Source organism: Aspergillus lentulus, assembly GCF_001445615.1.
Source record: "Aspergillus lentulus DNA, contig: Alt16, strain: IFM 54703, whole genome shotgun sequence".
NCBI classification, from domain to species: Eukaryota; Fungi; Ascomycota; class Eurotiomycetes; order Eurotiales; family Aspergillaceae; genus Aspergillus; species Aspergillus lentulus.
The window spans coordinates 2,379,460-2,398,670 of record NW_028322113.1 but is presented as its reverse complement, the minus strand read 5'-3'; the positions used below and the strand labels follow the sequence as shown (position 1 = coordinate 2,398,670).

The window sequence follows — 19,211 nt, the reverse complement described above, 5'->3', positions numbered from 1 at the left end:
TTAATTTTTAATGACCCGCTACATCTGTGACGACGCTGATGAAATTGAGGATTGGGTACGGTGGCATCAATGCATTGTCTACCATTCTTCCTTAGAAAGGAACATGTCAGATAGCTATACAGCTTGTGAGGAAAAAGAGATTCAAGAATGTACAACTCTTGTTGCGACTATTTCTTTCCAGCGACATGTGTATGTTTTCAATGGTCATACAGCCTACAACCAAACAAAACGCCGGGCTTCCAGGAATGTCAATTAGAACCGCTAAGCAATTGACAGATCCAGAGTATTCAAAACTCTCGACGAGCGTACCAGGGCCTGAAAGGTTGGGGAAGGGCACGTTACTCAAAGCTATGGCGTGAAATTCGGGTCCGTGAGGATGAGAACGCTTGAACGAAGTGACATGTACATTCAGAATTCGAAAAGAGGTGACGTGCTTCTCTCGATTGATGGAAGACGAAAAGGTTGGTCTGTAGACGGAGTTGAATTGCGGACCTCGCGCCGAGCTTTTCGGTGTGGCCTTGGAGGGCCTGCTTCCGGCTTAGGCAAGCTTAATTCATCGATAGTTCTCAACGATGATTGCCACCCAATCTCTGCTGCTTTTCCTGACACCATTCGATTCAAAGGTGACACAACGACCACTTGCTTTGGAACAAAGCCGGCCCGCCATGGCTCCGCTGGCAACTCGGATTTGCCTGGGCGCTCTGGCATAGACGCTTGTGGCAGACTGGCTTCTGACTGCTTCGGAGCAGCAAATGAGCCCAGAGGCGAAACCGGCACGGCATCTGCGTGGGCGCAAAGTGCTCGAGTCACCGCTTCGAGTCTCGTCGCCTCTTCCGCGACGTATGTCTTAGTAATTGGACGGCTCTTGTCAGATATCGACAATTCGCGGCTGCGTCTGATTTTCGGCGTGCTGCCAAATGAGTAGTTAGCAATGTTGTCGTCGAGAGGAGATATTGCAGCGTATTTAGAATTCGCGAAATCGCGTTTCCCTTTCTTGTATTGCTTCCAGGATCGCCGGAGCCTTCTGAAGAGGAGGACGCTCAGGGCTATAAACGCCACAGTGGTAATAACTATGAATATCACCGCGGCAGCAATGGAGCTCTTCTTGTAGCTCCAATGCTTGAGAAAGGACTTATGTGACGGTGTTGGTGTCACAGAATCCACTGTTGAGCTCGCAGTTCTCTTGTAAACTGCTGGTGGCATACGCGTGCCATGGGTTTTTGAAGCCAACCTGTGCAACTTTGTAGATTCTGCGCGTGTCTCCATCCCAGCCAATGATCGGTGTTTTGTCGATTCCACTGAGGCAATGGTGAAATCTAAACGCTTGGCATCGTCCGATATATCGACCTCATCGCTCAGCTCGACTTTCAGTCGGTCATCTTCTCTAAGGCCCAGTTGCTGAATATGCAGTTTATCTTTGAAGAAATTGTAGATGCTGTCCCATCTATCCTTTGGCCATGAACGAATCCCTTTCGGCGCGGTTGATGATGGTATCGATGCGGATACCCCTCTGGATAGCGACCGTAGTAATGCTGATGAAGCGATAGAAGGTTCCGGAGAGCACACAAAGGGAGAGCTTGATTGGAGAGTGTACATGGCACTACAAAGTATTGCGAGCATGACGAGTAGGCGTCTTTGCATCATGGTTCACAAAAGGTCGACCTAGGATCGCCATAAAATCCTCACACCCAAGTCATAGTTGCAGTGAGTGGAGGAACCGCCACAAGGGAGATCTGGATACCATTCGCTTGTTACTCTCTGAGCAGCTGAGGCTTAGTACTCTGCCAGTAAAAGCAGGCACGAGGGAAGTGATCGGCGCAGCTTCCTTCTGCGCATTTTGTTCATTTTCAACAAACAAACGCAACGCTGGATATCAGCATCAAATCATGCCTAATCTCTATAGCTCTAAAAAGGCACAGGATGAGACAAGCGAGTTGAGTTGCGGTATGCCCAGGACTGGACATCTCGGACACCTCATTGCAATGGCTTTGTATCCATGTCATCATCATATGGTCTTTCAAGTCTCTTTAGATAATATAGATAGTTAAGAAGTGGTTTGTGTGTCTCTATATGCCATTGAATAGTCTTCACTAAGTGACAGAATCCTTCCATCTTCTTAACATATTTTCAGACACGACAGAGCACGTGATGTTGAAATCATAATCATGGCGACAGATACACTAAGCCCAAAAAGGATATATAGATCTAGATGCCTGCTTCTCCACAAACGACGTCATGGTCGCTTATCATTGCTGCCTTCAAGCTATATAAATCCCCAGAATTTGAGAATACACCACCAGAAATCATCATCAAGACCGACTTGAATGAGAAAGTATCAACCCTTCCCTTTTCACAAATCAATAATACGAACATTCTTTACACAAACACAGTCCAACATGCCTCTCGTCGTCCCAGGAATCAACTCGGACATGGGTTCTGATAAGAACGAATGGCTCAGCAAGCTCGCCGGCAAAAAGATCAGTGACTCTACAAGCGATGTGAATGTGCGGTTTTGGACTATTTTACTCTACTCGTGAATTGTGTTGCTGATGGTGGACAGACCTTTGCGAAGAAGGATTTACCCGAACATCATAGAGTCCTTCGCCCCGGTGACGGGATGACTATGGACCATAGACCGGAAAGGTATGCATGCCTGCGTGGTCATTATGTCTGTGTTGATATGGACAATCGCTGATGACTAATTATTTGTCAGACTCAACATCCATCTCGACGAGGAGGATAAAGTCAAGGATGTCCACTTTGGTTGAGTTACGATATGGCAATATCATGGTTGATTGTTTAGATCATACGAAAGTCTTACTCCTAATCACCTGTGATCAGACATGTCTTAGATTGATGAAATAATGTCATGTGATGTCTATCATGCCCCATTTCTATATTCCCGTATAGCATCTCTAGGCCGAAAGGATCCGACCAAACAACGATATGAAGAAGGAGATTTCGTGTCGTCCGTCAGAGCTCTAAACTTACTCTGCCTTCCATCTAAGTAGAGTAAACGAGTGCTTGGGGAACTTGTAGGCACCCTTGCCGTCCCAAGTGCTTTCCGTCAGGCCAACTTCCTCTGTTCCCTTCATGTTGCAGGCCGAGACACTGTCTCCAGTGACGGTGAATACAGTGACATCACCAGTAGCCCCCTCGAACTTGCACTCCATATCCTTTTCGTCGCTGATGTTGACGACAGCAACATTAACATATCCGTCCTCTCCCAAGGTGGCACTGACATCCAGCCAGGGAGTGTCCTTGACGGCGCGGACCCACTTGGGACTCGTCTCGCCCTCATAGGCACCGCAAGAGACATGCGCATTGATGGTCCAGCCTCGCATATACTTCGAGAACAGGTACAAGGGCCACCAGATAGTCTGCTTTATGATACCCTCCTTGGTCGTCATCAATGGGGAGATGACATTGACGCTCTGTGCAATACAGGCCATCCCGACGTCTTTGCTCTTACGCACAAAGACGTTGAGCCAGATGGCCACGGCTAGAGCGTCGGAGAGGGTATAGCTTTCCTCGGCGCCCTTGCTGCCCTCAGCGCGCAGGGGGTCCCACACGTTCCACTCGTCAAAGCAGATTGTGGGCCGCGGCTGGTCAGGAGGAACACCGTTCTCAATCATGGCAAGGTCGATGAGGGATGAGGTAATCTCGATAGCGCGTTCAGCGGCGAGTGGAGCAGTGACGTTGGGGAGATGAGTTGAACCGCAGGTGTACATATGGATACTGTGCATGTCGATAAGAGGAACGGTGCTAGTAGAGAGAGGCGAGTGAGCGGGAAGCAGGCACTGCTTCAGTGTGTAGTAGTCCCATGAGGCAGTGCCGTCTTGGCCACAGAGGATCAACTTCAGAGTGGGGTCAAGCAGCTTCAGCGCTATAAAGAATATTAGAGTGACTGGTTGGTCCTTTCGGAGTCGAAGTGAATGAGTTCTCACCCTTTGCCCACTGGTAGGCCTTGTGAGCGTACTCCTCCTTGGTCATCTGCGCGACCTGCCATGGTCCCCACACTTCGTTACCAAGAGCCCAGTATTTGATCTGGAGGGTTGATGTTAGTGTCTGGCATATGACCAGTAGTACAGATGACATACGTTATAAGGCTCTTCACGGCCATTCTTCCTCCGGAGATTGGCATAATAAGTGTCTTTTGTACCGTTACAGTACTCAACCCACGCAAGGGCTAGATAGTCAGATTAGTATAAGCGGAAAGGAAGTACGGAGCTGAAACTCTCTACCTTCATCAAGGGTACCTGGAGAATTGTCAGCATTCGCATTATAGAACAGCTGGGCCGTATCGTACCTGTGCCAAAGTTCAAGCAAAAGTAAGGCTCAGTTCCAAGAAGCTCGCACCACTTCATGAACTCGTCTGTTCCAAACTGGTTGCTCTCGGTTCCCAGCCAAGCCAGCTCAGGTCTGTAGATCCATGATTGGGTTAACTATACGTTCAAAAAAATAATCTCGGAGCTCTAGCTGGAGATGCAGTTACCTTGCAGGCCGTTGATCTTTAGGACCGACACCATCAAGCCAGTGATAGGTAGCCGTAAAATTACCACCAGGGTAACGAACAACCGGGATGTTCAGCTCCTTGAGGGCTTCCAGTACATCTTTACGAAAGCCATTCTCGTCCGACAAAGGATTGCCTGGGTCATAGATGCCTCCATAAATGCATCGGCCCATATGTCTGAGGTCATAGGTTAGCACAGCTCTCGGAGTAGCGACAGTTGCAATGTCTAAGCATCAAGCATGGATTGATCTTACTCTGTGAACCCGGCATAGATATTAGGGTTGATCTTGGAAATGCGTCGCGATGCATGAATGGAGATACTAGGCGTCTCCTGCTCACTGAGCTTCGTGAAGGTAGTCATGATGGGATTTGGCAGTCAACAATCCCCGCAAAATGAGTCAAGTATATTCAAGGACTAAGAGATCTCAAAGCCCAACAGGAACGACAGATTGAGAAGAAGGAATGACAAGGAATCAGTACTATTATCCGAAGCAAGCGCAACGGATTTCGACGTCTCGATAAGGCGCTGTGAAACTCCAGCTTGTATGCTGCATTTATCCTCAGCCGTCGCTCCATTATTATTGAATTGGGCAAATTCCCTGCGGGGGAAATTCCAGGCCCTCTAAACGATGATTCCACTGAGGAGGAGATGGCAACTGGAGCAGTTGGCCGGGGATGCCTCCTTAGTGTTGGTGCCGAGGGAACGCCACCAGTTGTTCCATCAATCAGCTTGCTTGCTCTCCTGGTGATGTTTCTTGTTCTGCTCTACTCTGATTTGTTGCTTTCACTTTCAGACCGTGAAACTAGCTCCCCGCATAGCCCAGGTATGTCTGTCTTTTGACTTTTCCTTGCCATGGGTTTAAGAGCGATTGGCTTTTCTCCAGGATTTTGTTGGTCTCGCGGTTAGCCAGTCTGCTCAGAATTTGAAGGTTCCGCGTGAGGTGCCAGGATCAAGGAAACTTGCCGTTTTGGCAATTACTCCACCGGATATTCGTGTTCTAAGCTTCGCGAGAGATCGTTGCTGCACGATAAACAATATGGCATTGGCTTTATTGCGTCGCGTGGTGCTACCACTCTATTGCGTGGTTCTGAACCCCAGTATGGAGTAGATCCTTAAAAAGGCCCTGCGGAGTACCCCCAGGACGATCCTTTTCATTCTCCGCATTTTTTTTGTCTTTCCCCAGAGGAACAGTCATTGTCACTATTAATCAAGATCCTTTATTGGTGTTGACCATGCGCTTGAGTCCGTCGTGGTACCAGGTATGTGTCCCAATGCCTGAGGTACCTGACACCATACTGACCTGTCGACTAGTTCCTGGTGGGCGTCTTCGCCTCCCTGGGTTCGTTCCTTTTCGGCTGTATGTATCCTATCTACTGGAGTTGAAGTGTTTACAGTGCTGATCTGCGGTGTCAAGATGATTTGGGTGTCATTGCAGAAGTCATTGCGTGCCAATCTTTCGAGGCAAAGTTTACCGCAAATGACACGCAAACGTGAGTGTATCTGCCTTTGCTGGTTAGAGGGCTCATGAAGTCTGACGCCTGCGTAGTGGATTGGTAGTGTCCATGTTTACGGCGGGAGCGTTCTTTGGCGCAGGGTTTGCTGGTCCCACCGGTGATTATTTGGGACGACGATGGACCATCGCGATCGGTTGCCTCGTCTTCTGCCTCGGAGGAGGTCTTCAAACTGGTGCTCAGACCATTGCATACTTGTACACCGGACGATTCTTCGCCGGGCTTGGGTAGGTTGAATCCCCTCAAATAGACCGGGCGACCTTGCTAATGGAGAACCCAGGGTTGGTTTCCTCACCATGATCGTTCCCCTGTACCAAGCCGAAATCTGCCACCCCAAGATTCGAGGCCGTGTAACGTCCTTGCAGCAGTTCATGTTGGGTGTCGGTGCGCTGTGTGCCGCGTGGATCTCGTATGGTACCTACGTCGGATTTCATCCAACGAACAACGCCCAGTGGCAAGTTCCACTTGGTCTGCAGATTGCCCCTGCAGTCATCCTGGGTCTACTGATTATGTTCTTTCCTGAGGTAATAAGATGGAATGCTTTCTTTATACAATGCGATGCTAACACAAGAGCAGTCACCTCGTTGGCTCATCGACCATGGCTTCAACGAAAAGGGCTTGGCGACCCTCGCAAAGCTCCATGCTCATGGTAACGAGGATGACGCGTGGGTGCGCGCAGAGTACAATCAGATTCAGGAGAGCATTGTGTATGAGCACGAGCATGAGGCCAAGTCCTACAGTGAGTTATTCACTAATCGGTCGTCCTTCCGCCGCCTTTTCCTATGCTGTGCTGTGCAGGCGTCCGTGCAAATGACTGGTGTCTCAGCTATCCAGTGAGTATGCTCCGTATGTGACAATGAGCAGTGGGTTCTAACAATGAAAACCTTGCAGATACTATTCTGTGACCATCTATAAACAGATCGGCATTGCGGGCGACGACACGCTCAAGTACCAGGCTATTAATTCAATTATCGCGTTGGTCGCAGAATGCCTATGCATGGCGTTCATTGATCGTTTCGGCCGCCGCTGGACTCTCATCGGTGGCAATCTGGGCAACATGGTCACCTTCATCATCGCGTGCATCCTGCTGGCGCGGTTCCCTCCTGAAGCCAACAACACCGGTGCTCACTGGGGCTTCATCATCATGACCTGGTTGTACAACTTCTCCTTCTCGTGCACCTGCGGTCCCCTTTCGTGGATTATCCCTGCCGAAGTCTTCGACACACGGACACGTTCGAAGGGTGTTTCCATTGCCACAATGACATCGTTTGCGTTCAACACCATGATCGGTCAAGTGACGCCCATCGCCATGACAAATATCCGCTACCGCTACTACTATCTCTTCATCATCTGCAATTTCACTAATGCACTGTTTTTCTGGCTGCTCCTTCCCGAGACCAAGAAATTGCCTCTCGAGGAGATGAACTACCTGTTCTCCAACGCTCCCTGGATCGTGCCTGGTACTCGCAAGGAGGATTATACCCCGCACGACTTGGAGCGCAAGGTCGAGGAACAGGTAGAGAAACAGGCTGTTTTTGCAACACATCACGAGTGAACTCTGTGACAATGACGAGGAGAGCGCAGCTAGCCGGGGAGTGAGGAACACAGCTGTTTTCACGATCTGTTGGCAGGTTTCTCGAGCTGTGTATGTCTGAGGTGAAGTGAGAATGTCTGGTATCTTGTTTTTTCGTTGACACTTTGTCAACGAACTGAGAAAATGTACATGGACTATCTAAGACGGTTAGCTTTTGACCGATATCTCAGGCATCATAATGAACAGCAAGTATGAGTAATTTGTGTTCACTTGAGTACCTGACTGCAAGTAGAAGAAGGTAAAGCGGCACTGCCATGCGTATTTAAGAGAAGTGTAATAGATTGCCTCCTCGGAGGTGGATGTTAACGAGGTGTCTACTGAACAATTCCACAAACCGGTGTTCATGTTGAATAGAGGAACTATTCCAATTAACCGACGTAGTTATAGTGTAATAAGTTTGAGATCATGTTCATTCAGAGTCAGAACTATACCCGGCTAGCCCGAGGGGCAATGTAGATGATTTTGCAGCTGGCGCCGCTGGCAGGCTTGCTTTCGCGCCTTGCGTGTCTGACGTAGACGAGGTCCCTAAGGATTTTGTCGTCTTGGTATCCTCTGCAACCGGTGGTACTTCAACAGCGGCCGGTATTTTGCTGTCTTTCGAAGGAGATTGCATTTTGGGAGCCTCTGCTTTACTTTCGCTGGGTGAAGGCCGTTCAGCAGCCCCTTCGCTTGTGGATTTCCGTTTTTTGCCTGGTATCAGGAGTTCTTTGCTTTTATCCCGTCGTCTCTTTCGTGCAGGAATCTTCCAGTCCTCTCCATCATTGGACGGCACAACATCTGTTGATGAATTTTCCAGTAAAGCTTTCTCTGCTTCTTCTCGCTGCCGACGGAATAGTTCAAGCTGTTCTGCGGTCTCTTTCTTCACGGCCGCTTCTTGAGCACGCGTCGACTCCATGATGGAGTCGAGGAACTCCACTTCGTCCTCGTCCAGAGACCGGAACTGGTTCTTCAGTTTTATCTTTTCTTCAAAGGCTTCCTGCTTGGCCACTACGCAGCAGAACAATCATCCTAACATGTCAGTCCAAACGGAATCCATCCAATAAAGTACCGCAAGCGGTCTTTGCGAAATGTGGTAACTTACTCTTGTTCTGCTGCAAGACCTCATACAGACTTTTCCCGCCCTCCTGCCTGCCTAGCTCCGCCTTGCGTCTCCGCTCCTCCTCCAATTCCTGCTGTGCACGACGCCATTCATCATCACGCTCTACTGGCTCCTGATCGGTTCCGGCAGCCACGAAACCAGACGACATCTCGACTACTTCCCCTTGGTATGGGAGCTCTGTGTCTGTAGATGCAGGCTACTCCGGAAGTGTGATGCAGATGTGACGGCAAAAACGTAATGATCACTTACCAGCAATCAGTGACGACACGTTATTAAGGAATATTCGAGCTTAGCGGATTTGCGTCGTTCGGCGCGGATGGTGCAGGGAGAATCTTGAGGTTGCGTTGTGGTACTATTGTGATAGTCGGGCAGAAATGAGGCGGTGAATGGCTACTATTGTCGTCACCGCCTTGTACTAAGCACCTTCTAATCAAGTCCATTTTTAGGCAAAATGCATGTGGGTGCAGGCCCACTCACCGGACTTTTGCCAATGCAACATTGCGAGGTCCCGACCCAGATAAGCTGGGACTACTCCAAATACTGCAGGTGGTTCACAGCCTGAAATGCTTATCTGACATTCCTGGCCTCTCTTGCTCGCTTACTAACAATTGAATCGATAGATGCTATGCTTTACACTGGATCTTCAAACCTTGTCTTTCGATATAGGTTCTGCTATTTGTTCGCACGAAGAATGCCTGGATAAAGAGGCATACCGCTCGGATAATTGCTCCCATGCTGGCCAGACATATCTACCGATGCTCCCCCACTCTTTGAGAGGGGCAACTCCGCCCATCGTAGCTCGTATAGCGTCATAGCCTACTGCTTGGACCTGCCTAACTATGCGGTTCCTCGCGGCTCGGAGCTCAAGCCAGATTATAAATCTCTCTTTCACCCCTTGTCTTCCATGTTCTTTACCGAGACCATCATTCCTTGCTGCAGCTGCATTCCAGTCCAGAACACCAGCTAGTATATTCTTTGTCCATTCGTGCAAAATGTCGACTCTCGAGCATACCAAGTACGTGATCGTGAGATGGTGATGTGCATGAGAATTGCTTCGCTAACAATTTTCCAATCTGTAGGAAGACCTACACCCTGAACACGGGCGACAAGATTCCCGCAATCGGTCTCGGTACCTGGCAATCTAAGCCCAACGAAGTAAGAGAGGCCGTCAAAACCGCTCTGTTGAAGGGTTACCGCCATATTGACACGTGAGTTGAATGCGCCTCTGTTCAACATGCATAAAGTTCTGCGCGGACTGACCAATCATAGTGCCCTCGCCTACGGTAACGAAGCTGAGGTAGGCCAGGGCATCAGGGACTCGGGTATTCCCCGCGAAGAGATCTGGATAACCACCAAGCTTGATAACACATGGCATCACCGTGTCCAGGAGGGAATTGAGTCGTCTCTCAAGAGCCTTGGTGTCGACTACGTCGATCTTTATCTTATGCACTGGCCATGCTCGACCGATCCCAATGACAAGTCGAAGCATCTTCCTGACTGGGACTTCATCAAGACATGGTAAGCTTCCGGGATTTTTCAATAAGGAATGGTGGTATAATAACAAGTACCATAGGCAAGAGATGCAGAAACTGCCAGCCACCGGCAAGGTCCGCAACATTGGTGTCTCTAACTTTGGAATCAGAAACCTTGAGAAGCTTCTCAATGATCCAAGCACCAAGATTGTCCCCGCAGTCAACCAGATTGAACTGCACCCGAACAACCCCTCGCCTAAGCTCGTGGCCTACAACACTTCCAAGGGCATTCATTCTACCGGCTACTCTTGCCTTGGCTCAACAAACTCTCCTTTGTACAAGGACCAGACTCTCTTGCAAATTGCGGAAAAGAAGGGTAAGACCCCTCAGCAGGTTCTGCTTCAATGGGGTCTACAGAAGGGATGGAGTGTGATCCCAAAGTCAGTTCAATCTGAGCGGATTTCGAAGAACTTCGAGCTCGATGGCTGGGATCTTACAGCCGACGAGGTAAATCAATTGGATAACCTCAAGGACCGCTTCAAGGTCTGTGGTGACAGCTGGCTGCCCGTCAAGGTTTTCTTTGGCGATGACGAATAAATGTTTCTTTACTGATGATGCGCATATCATTTGAAACGTCACTGTGCTTGACATGTCTAAATATCAATTGATAGATCGGATTGCTTTGTATATTCTCTCAAATGCTGAAAGTGAATTAGAGGATTACCAGCCAAGTCTGTCGGAATACCTCCACCTATCTAGTTTGAACTGAATCTTCAACGCTCTTCCTCACCGGCATTGACAGTCGGATAATTATTGTAAAACATGCTTTGCTTCGCTATGCAAGTACTAATTGGAAGAGATCCGAGAGGTCAGACATGAAGTCATACCCAGTTACATTGTGCTATCCGCGTCCCAAGGGAATTCCAGCGCTTGTAATTTACCAGATATCATTAAATAGAGAGGTAATTAATGTAAAAAATTTCTAACTGGAGAATAATTCTCATAGATGTCAGTGGCAAGATCCCCGAAGAACAATAAGCACGTGGCGTCAGCAGATCAGGTGCACCGCCACCGCGGTGGGGAGTCATCGGTCCCCAGGCACCGTCGTTCATCATCAATACTCCCATCATCAATCCATCTAGAGAATGGTATTTTCATCCTCCATTCTTCTTTAGAAGCACCTTTCTATCATCGTCAGGATGCCGCCTTCCAGTGGGCACCTGTTGCTCCCGAAATTCTGGAGAGCAGCAAGGTGAGTTCTCATTGCTTGATAGAGGTATACTTCGATAGGCTGACTCTCCCCAGGTTCGCCTATGAGAAGGCCCTGAAGACCTTCAAGGCCAAGTTTCCTGAGCCGACTCAGCAAATTTCGCTTCGGCTTCAACCAGCTTATGCACGTATTCCTACCCGTCAGCCCATCAGCCGAGCTGCCGCTATCCGCCAATCCCGCAGCAATCGCTATTTCTCTACTCGTGCTGCAAACTCCTTCGTTTCCTCTTTCAAGAATGTCTTGCAGGGGGATCACGCTGCGTATCGCCAATCTCGTGTTGCAGCCAATATCGGTCGCTTGACTAGTCGTGCCCCGTTTGCGTCGACTCTCCGCCCCAACTTGACCGGCGGCGCTCTTGGCCGCACGGCTGGAGGCTATACCATTGGTGCCGGACGTATTGGTGGTGCCCGTTATTTTTCACATGGCCCGGCTTCTCCTGCGCAGGTGATCAACAATGTGTCAATGGGTGTGCGAGCCTTTTTCCTCTCGGGCCAGAAAGCCAGTTTTGACGGCATCGACCCTATTACGGGACAGAAGCGGTACAAGGCTGTGAGCGCGCTCCAAGACCAGGCTGAGCGTAAAATGGCGGCGATCCCTCGCACGGCTTCCGGTTCATTCATCGACTTTCAGATTTCTCCAACCATTACAGCCTTTGGACGTCAGAAAAAGGCTGCCTCAGCCGGTGTCTACCACGTGGAAACGTTGAACTCGGACACCTTGTGCTTCCTTTCTGCCGACTTCGCACGTGCTCTGAAAGATTTGGCTGCCGTACTCAATGACCTCAAGCGTTTATCCTCACTGGGTGATCTGCCGATCTCTTTACATGACAGATCCACGATCCGAGTGCGATTTCCAGGGTGCGACGCTGAGACGGTTGAGCGACTGTGCGATGAGGTCGGTGTCCAGCGAGGACGGATTAGCCAGGATGAGGACTTCAACCTCCGAACAGGAGCTGATCTCGCTCTCCTCTTCCCATTTGCTCCTAGCGTATCGGCGCCTTCGGATGTAGCAGAGTTCTTTTTCCGACAAGAAGCGTCGGAGGGACAGTCGCCTGATGAGGTCGATTGGCAAGCAATGATGACCTCCGAGGATGGGACGGGTTACTCGCCTGAGAATCCTCGAAAGTCGAGCAACGGGCTTAGTTTCGAAGATTCTCCAATCTTTGCTGACAAGAATCCTTGGATATCGTCCTCTTCAGGATATTCCAGCATCAACGTGAGCGAACTTGGTGATCGTGCCTTCTTTCCTGAGGTTTCCAGTGCCGGTTTCCATGAAAGCGCATCAGAGTACGAAGGAGTGGAAGGTATTCACAGGTTCCTGGCTGAATGTGATCGTGCGGAGCACTTTCGTTAAGTGATTTTTTTTCTATGTTTTATTTTCTTTGTTGTTCTATCATCTACAGACTTTGACAGTCATTTCCTTATTAGCTCACAAGTACCATATTCAAATTTAATTATGAAATCACTATCCTGCAAGCACTTCGTAGTCTGTAGATTATACATCCGAGTCCATTAGCTAGTTTAGCGGCCATACCTACTGCTAGCTGCAGGAGCCACCACAACTGTATATCGAGGGAGGCGTATTATATATTAACCTTGCAGGTGGCGCAACGCCATCTGCCTATCTGAGAGCCTAATTACGCCAGCCAATCTAAGTGCTGAGGCAAGAAATACTCCTGACTATATCAGAGTTTAGGAAGGATTCCGCTATATTGACATTCCATGTTTTTTGACCTGACAAGTGCGGAGTCAATGAGTACGCTGAGTACGCGGATCTCACTTTCAACGAAGAAACAATGCTCACTTATTCAAAGATGCTCACTTCCCCACGGGGATTCGGGCCGCAAAATCATCAGAAGATCATGTTCTGGACGGATCTGGATTGGACTCAGAACTCCGCATCTTGGCAATGCAATATGATAGCTTCATATCTCTCTCATGGGCATGGCTCGTGGTCTCAATCCCTGCGGGAACTGAAGGGTACTACCCAAAGGGATCCGCAGTTCAGTGATCCGTGTACAAAATCGAAATATACCTCCTCTCCTTTCTCTCAGGGAGACGGAAGATTGTGCTATTCGCTTCCAGAAGGAGCAAATTATCACCATATATGAAACAGGCCTTGTTTCGAAACACTTCCACCCCGCAATTTCCTGCCCTTTCGATTCCTCACGCCGTGCTCCATCAAAAATTTCCCGACGATCCTCTGATTTGAAGCTGTAATTTTTCCGTGAACGATCCCCAATTGCTCGACCGGTGCTTCCAAGTCTTGCGAGTATGTCAAAAACATGAGGGGACATGCTCCCCAGGCGCTGGGCATATCAGCAAGCGGCAGGATAGTCGCGTTTCCAGTCCGGCTAAATATCTCCAGGCCCTTCAATACATTGAGGCATGGCAGGTGGCGGAAGAGAGTCAAGGAGCATACAGTAACACTCTACGTGCCGAAGATACGACGATCATCAACGGATGAGCCCTTTCAGTGACGGAGAGTCCGTATCGTGCCCTTGGAGGGCCGGCATCCTTTCACGATATTGGCCAGAACGTGCCAAGAGTAGTTGGAAAGAGTCTTTCCGATGCCTTTCTTCAGTCCTCGCTCAATTACTCCGGCTCTCTGTGTGTTTCAGTTCTAGCAGAATATCTCAACTAGTTTCTTGTCACTTCGGGCAGCCGGGGTGCCGGATGCATGGGATATGAGCGATGAAGAGGAAGACAGAAGAAGTATAAAAGGGTCTCGAAAACCCTCAACATGAGAGTCAGGCATTGTACAGCAGACCTTGCATTCCACTTTACACGGGCGTCTCAGCTGAAGATTCAAAGTTTCTTCTGGAATTCAAGCTGTCAATATGCGGTCTCTTTTTGCTCTTTCACCCTTCCTGCTCTCTGCAGTGAGAGCTTTGCCTCAACCAACTGGCACTCCTACCTCTCCTGCTCCCACTACCGTCCCCCCTGCGACCACGGCAGCAGCAGGTGGTAATCCCTTTGAGGGACATCAGCTCTATGTGAATCCTTACTATGCGTCCGAGGTTGAGAATCTTGCCATTCCATCGTTGACCGGCTCTCTGGTCGCGAAGGCAAGTGCCGTTGCGAAAGTACCTTCTTTCGTTTGGATGTAAGCTTATACCGTTGCATTGAATACTTCTGCGAGCCCGTTCCTAACAGATTGTTCAGGGACACCAGCGCCAAAGTCTCGAAAATGGGCGAATACCTCAAGGACATCAAAGCCATGAACGATGCAGGAGCAAGCCCTCCAATTGCCGGGATTTTCGTTGTATACAACCTTCCGGACCGTGACTGCGCTGCCTTGGCCAGCAATGGAGAATTAGTTATTGCAGATGGTGGTGTTGAGAAGTACAAGGCCTACATCGATTCCATCCGCGAGCACATCGACAATTATCCTGATACCCAGATTATCCTCGTCATTGGTGAGTCCGCTCCGTTGCCGATGAAAGCCCTCCGTGCTCGATTCTGACTTCAAGCAGAGCCTGACAGCTTGGCCAATCTCGTGACAAACACGGCAGTGCCCAAGTGTGCTAACGCTCATGATGCGTATTTGGAGTGTACCAACTATGCTCTGACGAAGCTCAGTGCCCCTAATGTTGCGATGTATCTCGACGCTGGTAAGTTGGCTGCATGCCCCCCGTGTGGTGGATGTGTAGGACGCTTGCTGACTATGTTATACAGGACATGCTGGATGGCTGGGCTGGCCTGCGAACATTGGTCCAGCAGCCCAACTGTATGCATCCGTGTACAAGAACGCGAGTTCCCCTGCTTCTGTGCGTGGTCTTGTGACCAACGTGGCTAATTACAACGCCTTCGTGGCCACGACATGCCCCTCTTACACCCAAGGAAATGCTGTCTGCGACGAGAAGAGCTATATCAATAGCTTCGCCCCACAGCTGGCCAGCGCTGGATTCGATGCTCATTTCATTGTCGACACCGGTAAGTCGTTACATGCTACTCACGTACGTGGCTCACCGCCTAACAAGATCCTTCATAGGCCGCAACGGAAAGCAGCCCACGGGACAGCTTGCATGGGGTGACTGGTGCAATGTGATTGGCACTGGCTTCGGAGTCCGGCCTACCACTGACACAGGAGACAAGTTGGTGGATGCTTTCGTCTGGGTTAAGCCCGGTGGTGAGAGTGATGGCACCTCGGACACCTCTGCTAAACGCTACGATGCGAAGTGTGGACTCGAGGACGCTCTCAAACCAGCGCCTGAAGCCGGCAGCTGGTTCCAGGTATGTTCCCAAAGCAACTCCATCCCGATCTGTGCTGTACTAACGAATAGAACACAGGCCTATTTCGAACAGCTTCTCCGGAACGCCAACCCCCCGTTCTAGACGAGGCCAGAGGATCACTATATAGTTCGATTGGATACACTCTCTTCACATATTCTTCTCAGCAAAAGTTTTTTGTATATAGCATTTCAATTCGATGACCATGACCTCAGAGAATTGCATGGGTCAAGACGTGCAACTTCTCTCCTCAGGTTCTCCAAGGCGTAATAATGCAAGAACACGGCACAGTAGGATCAGAGTATCAAAGGCCACATCCATCAACCCTAGAAAGAGAAATGATCAAGGCGGTGATGCGCGTCAGGCAAAATGTTCACCGCCAACCCCGCGCTAACCAGAACAGTGCGATCCACTGATAACAGTCAAACAGAATGGAGAAGGGACACACACTGACTACTATCTGACATTATCTCATATTCTCTGTTCCTAACACTTTGATTGCTGTCCACTTATTGAGAACTAGCTTTTCTATGCTCTGAAGTGAATCTCCTATAGCTGTACGGTTCTGAGAGCTCTGTTGGTTTGGGGCTGCCAAATCCAGCCTTCTCTCAGTAACTGCTACAGGCAGAGCAAACCAACACCACTTCCTTCCCCCTCATTTCGTCGTCGACTTACAAACAGTAAACATGATGGAGGACTTCAACAGTGAGACCGATAGTGATTACACTAGCTACTGGAGAGATTGGGTAAGTTGAATCTGTTTCTTTGAACCTAAGTACTGTTGGAGGGGCGATGGGCTTGGGTGTTCATCTCAGGATATGGGTCGTGGCTGCCCTCACGATGCAATTGCGGCTGGTGAAAACATTGAGGCCTCTCCTAAAGAGCTGGCTGGTGCTCATTTCACCTCATGCGCATCAGCATCATCCTACCACGCATCTCACCAACCCTCTCCATCCTAACCCTACCCTTCCACAATGGCCGAGTCTTCGACTAGTGAGGATCTTTTCGCTCACGCTCGGGGCAATGAATCCAATGAAAGATTCTACAACCTCTGTTTCTGGGGACGCAATAATCCTCCGTCTGCAATGCCTTGCTCACAGTATACCACGCAGTTTATCTCCTCCCGCGGAAACGAGTATTTCTGCGAAATCGATGAGGAATACTTGACCGATCGCTTCAATCTTACCGGCCTCAACACTGAAGTTCCTTACTATCAGTATGCGCTGGACCTTGTGACCGACGTTTTTGATCTCGACGCGGATGATGATCTGCGCGAGCAAATCGAGAAGTCCGCCCGTCATCTCTACGGCCTCGTTCACGCAAGATACATTGTCACTACTCGTGGCCTTGGCAAAATGGTATGTGTTATTGTTACGTTATTTTCACCAGAACACCACGCTTAATTTATAGGCTCAACGACTGACCTTCTCTTTCTTCGTTTAGGCTGAAAAGTACAAAAATGGCGACTTCGGCAAATGCCCCCGCGTTTTGTGCGAGGGTCAGCACCTCCTCCCGATGGGCTTGCACGATATTGCCAACCAGAGCACTGTCAGACTCTACTGCGCCAAGTGCGAGGACATCTACAATCCTAAGTCTTCTCGTCACTCCTCTATCGACGGCGCCTACTTCGGTTCTTCTTTCCATAGCATCTTCTTTCAGGTGTTCCCCAACCTGGTTCCCCCCAAGAGCACTCGCCGCTATGAGCCTCGCATCTACGGTTTCCGCGTGCATGCCAGTGCAGCTCTGGCCCGCTGGCAGGATCGCTATCGTGAGCAGATGAGAAGCCGTCTTAACGAAGCCGGTGTGGAGGTCAAATACGTCGAAGACAGCGAGGTGGAGGATGACGATGAGGAAGATTCTGAGGGTGAAGATCAAGCCTCTGAAGTCAAGGAAGAGAAGCTTTTGGGTGACGCTGCCTCGGGTCGTATGGACCTCGGCAACTGAATCGTCCTTTAGCATCTCTCCAAAAGAGCTCTGCACATCTCGCGATGCGCTTCTCGACTGTCGCAATTGGCGCCGTGTGGTCTTTTTCATCTTTCTGATACTTTCTCTCACCAGCTGGCCTTAACCGAATACCAGGCGTATTACGGAGTTTTCATTTTCATTTGCATGTAATTGACAATCATGATGATGAACACTGGGTGGGCGTTGGCGAGTTTTGAAACCGGCTTTGCCCTTTTCCCTTCTAATGTGTACTACTTTCACATCCTGCCTTGTTCTAGGACAACCCTCCGGACGTTAATCGAGATGAAGCAAGGATTTTTGTAATTCATGAAATGACTCGTGATAGTCAGCAGACGCTTCTTTGACCATTTCTATCTTGTAGAATCATAGCGTAGGGAAAGTCAGTAGAGCCTCAAACTAGAACATAATATAGCACTATTGAGTGAACGCTACTCTTTCTGTAGCTCCGCCAACGTATGAGCAATGGCCCTTGCCAGCTCGTCTCCTTTCATCCAGGCGTCATCATGGTCGCCTTTGACAGAGAGCATTTCAACTCGTCTCTGCCAGCTACCTTGCGGTGTGCTGTTCGCCCAGTGACTTAGTGCAGCTTGCATCGCCTGCTGCTGGGCAACATCCACAAGCCCATCCTCGGGCGAGTGCGCCAACACAGCCAGCCGACCAGATGTCCATCCTCCCTCGACTCCCTCCGAGCCTTTCACAAAGGCAGGCGAGGCCGCATCCCATTCCGTTTCATCAGAACTGAAGGCACCCTCAATAAACTCTTGATACGCAGAGATACGCCGATGGGTATCACGCAGAAGTCGTAAATCATAAATACCCGCCATCCCCAGTATCGCGGCTGGAGGAGAAACAACGGCAGCAGCGCTGTCCCGGAAAGCCCCCATCACGGACTGAAAGGACAAAGTCGCACCAGCGCTGTGCCCGACGAGGATATACTTGTCCCCGAATCCATACTTGTGCTGCAGAAGAGCCAGCGCTGCTTGCACGTCGCGGATATGGTCTGGATGTTTGGCATTGCGGTATTCAGTAGGATCGGTGTGATCTGGACTCTGTGGATAACTTGGATGGGCACTCAATCGGTACTCGATCGATGCGAAGGCCGCGATGTGCGGAAGGATTGTGGAGGTGTATGTTGGGGATGTGGTGAGGATGGATTCGGCCGGGGCGAGGTACGAGGCGGCTGTTTGAGTTGGGTCTCTCCAGGCTCCGCCGTGGATCAGTCTTGCTCACGTATTGTCAATCGAGATTTCCTTGAGGTCTGGGGTTCTGGGTTGTATACATCACCCAATAGCCTGCTTTGAGGTTGTCTGATACGGTGGAGATTGTCACTGTTTGGAGGTTGTGATCTCCATATTGAAGTGTTTCTGTAGGCATTACCACACGTTATATTCGAGCCAAGAGCTAGTTCTCGATGCACTGTACAAGTAACTCGAATGTCAAGTAGACCGAGAATGGGTAATCGATCCAGACTCCAAGAGGGGCCAAGGTGGCATAGCTACTGCCGACTACTAGTGATCATGGTCTTAATGGTGCAGCGGCTCAATACTTCTAAAT

At 49.7% G+C, this 19,211-nt stretch overlaps 10 protein-coding genes across 10 annotated transcripts; 6 read left to right on the top strand and 4 right to left on the bottom strand.

Annotated features, from left to right (window-relative positions):
• Nucleotides 1-408: 408 nt before the first annotated feature.
• On the bottom strand, nt 409-1,596 carry ALT_8256 (uncharacterized protein; the record flags this gene model as incomplete). Its single annotated transcript, XM_033563158.2, has 1 exon — nt 409-1,596. One exon carries the CDS (start codon nt 1,594-1,596, stop codon nt 409-411), a length of 1,188 nt encoding a protein of 395 aa, XP_033419049.1.
• Nucleotides 1,597-2,396: 800 nt separating this feature from the next.
• On the top strand, nt 2,397-2,768 carry ALT_8255 (uncharacterized protein; the record flags this gene model as incomplete). Its single annotated transcript, XM_033563157.1, has 3 exons — nt 2,397-2,504; nt 2,561-2,643; nt 2,714-2,768. 3 exons carry the CDS (start codon nt 2,397-2,399, stop codon nt 2,766-2,768), a joined length of 246 nt encoding a protein of 81 aa, XP_033419048.1.
• Nucleotides 2,769-2,987: 219 nt separating this feature from the next.
• Nucleotides 2,988-4,874, bottom strand: ALT_8254 (alpha-N-arabinofuranosidase; the record flags this gene model as incomplete). The annotated part of the gene is made up of 7 exons (XM_033563156.1): nt 2,988-3,886; nt 3,948-4,047; nt 4,101-4,189; nt 4,245-4,259; nt 4,310-4,422; nt 4,496-4,690; nt 4,768-4,874. The coding sequence occupies 7 exons, from the start codon at nt 4,872-4,874 to the stop codon at nt 2,988-2,990; spliced, it is 1,518 nt and encodes a 505-aa protein (XP_033419047.1).
• Nucleotides 4,875-5,746: 872 nt separating this feature from the next.
• Nucleotides 5,747-7,580, top strand: ALT_8253 (sugar porter family MFS transporter; the record flags this gene model as incomplete). Its single annotated transcript, XM_033563155.2, has 7 exons — nt 5,747-5,773; nt 5,826-5,871; nt 5,929-6,004; nt 6,061-6,252; nt 6,306-6,549; nt 6,602-6,858; nt 6,917-7,580. The coding sequence occupies 7 exons, from the start codon at nt 5,747-5,749 to the stop codon at nt 7,578-7,580; spliced, it is 1,506 nt and encodes a 501-aa protein (XP_033419046.1).
• A 448-nt stretch (nt 7,581-8,028) lies between these two features.
• ALT_8252 (PSME3-interacting protein) lies at nt 8,029-8,866 on the bottom strand (the record flags this gene model as incomplete). The annotated part of the gene is made up of 2 exons (XM_033563154.1): nt 8,029-8,606; nt 8,701-8,866. The coding sequence occupies 2 exons, from the start codon at nt 8,864-8,866 to the stop codon at nt 8,029-8,031; spliced, it is 744 nt and encodes a 247-aa protein (XP_033419045.1).
• An 844-nt stretch (nt 8,867-9,710) lies between these two features.
• On the top strand, nt 9,711-10,787 carry gcy1 (putative glycerol dehydrogenase Gcy1; the record flags this gene model as incomplete). Its single annotated transcript, XM_033563153.1, has 4 exons — nt 9,711-9,733; nt 9,798-9,926; nt 9,988-10,236; nt 10,292-10,787. The coding sequence occupies 4 exons, from the start codon at nt 9,711-9,713 to the stop codon at nt 10,785-10,787; spliced, it is 897 nt and encodes a 298-aa protein (XP_033419044.1).
• Nucleotides 10,788-11,389: 602 nt separating this feature from the next.
• ALT_8250 (uncharacterized protein) lies at nt 11,390-12,813 on the top strand (the record flags this gene model as incomplete). Its single annotated transcript, XM_033563152.2, has 2 exons — nt 11,390-11,442; nt 11,496-12,813. The coding sequence occupies 2 exons, from the start codon at nt 11,390-11,392 to the stop codon at nt 12,811-12,813; spliced, it is 1,371 nt and encodes a 456-aa protein (XP_033419043.2).
• A 1,486-nt stretch (nt 12,814-14,299) lies between these two features.
• ALT_8249 (glycoside hydrolase family 6 protein) lies at nt 14,300-15,797 on the top strand (the record flags this gene model as incomplete). The annotated part of the gene is made up of 6 exons (XM_033563151.1): nt 14,300-14,565; nt 14,625-14,878; nt 14,936-15,073; nt 15,138-15,395; nt 15,454-15,695; nt 15,753-15,797. The coding sequence occupies 6 exons, from the start codon at nt 14,300-14,302 to the stop codon at nt 15,795-15,797; spliced, it is 1,203 nt and encodes a 400-aa protein (XP_033419042.1).
• An 869-nt stretch (nt 15,798-16,666) lies between these two features.
• On the top strand, nt 16,667-17,636 carry ALT_8248 (casein kinase II subunit beta; the record flags this gene model as incomplete). The annotated part of the gene is made up of 2 exons (XM_033563150.1): nt 16,667-17,050; nt 17,136-17,636. The coding sequence occupies 2 exons, from the start codon at nt 16,667-16,669 to the stop codon at nt 17,634-17,636; spliced, it is 885 nt and encodes a 294-aa protein (XP_033419041.1).
• A 449-nt stretch (nt 17,637-18,085) lies between these two features.
• ALT_8247 (arylformamidase) lies at nt 18,086-19,031 on the bottom strand (the record flags this gene model as incomplete). The annotated part of the gene is made up of 2 exons (XM_033563149.1): nt 18,086-18,878; nt 18,937-19,031. The coding sequence occupies 2 exons, from the start codon at nt 19,029-19,031 to the stop codon at nt 18,086-18,088; spliced, it is 888 nt and encodes a 295-aa protein (XP_033419040.1).
• Between the last annotated feature and the right edge of the window lie 180 nt (nt 19,032-19,211).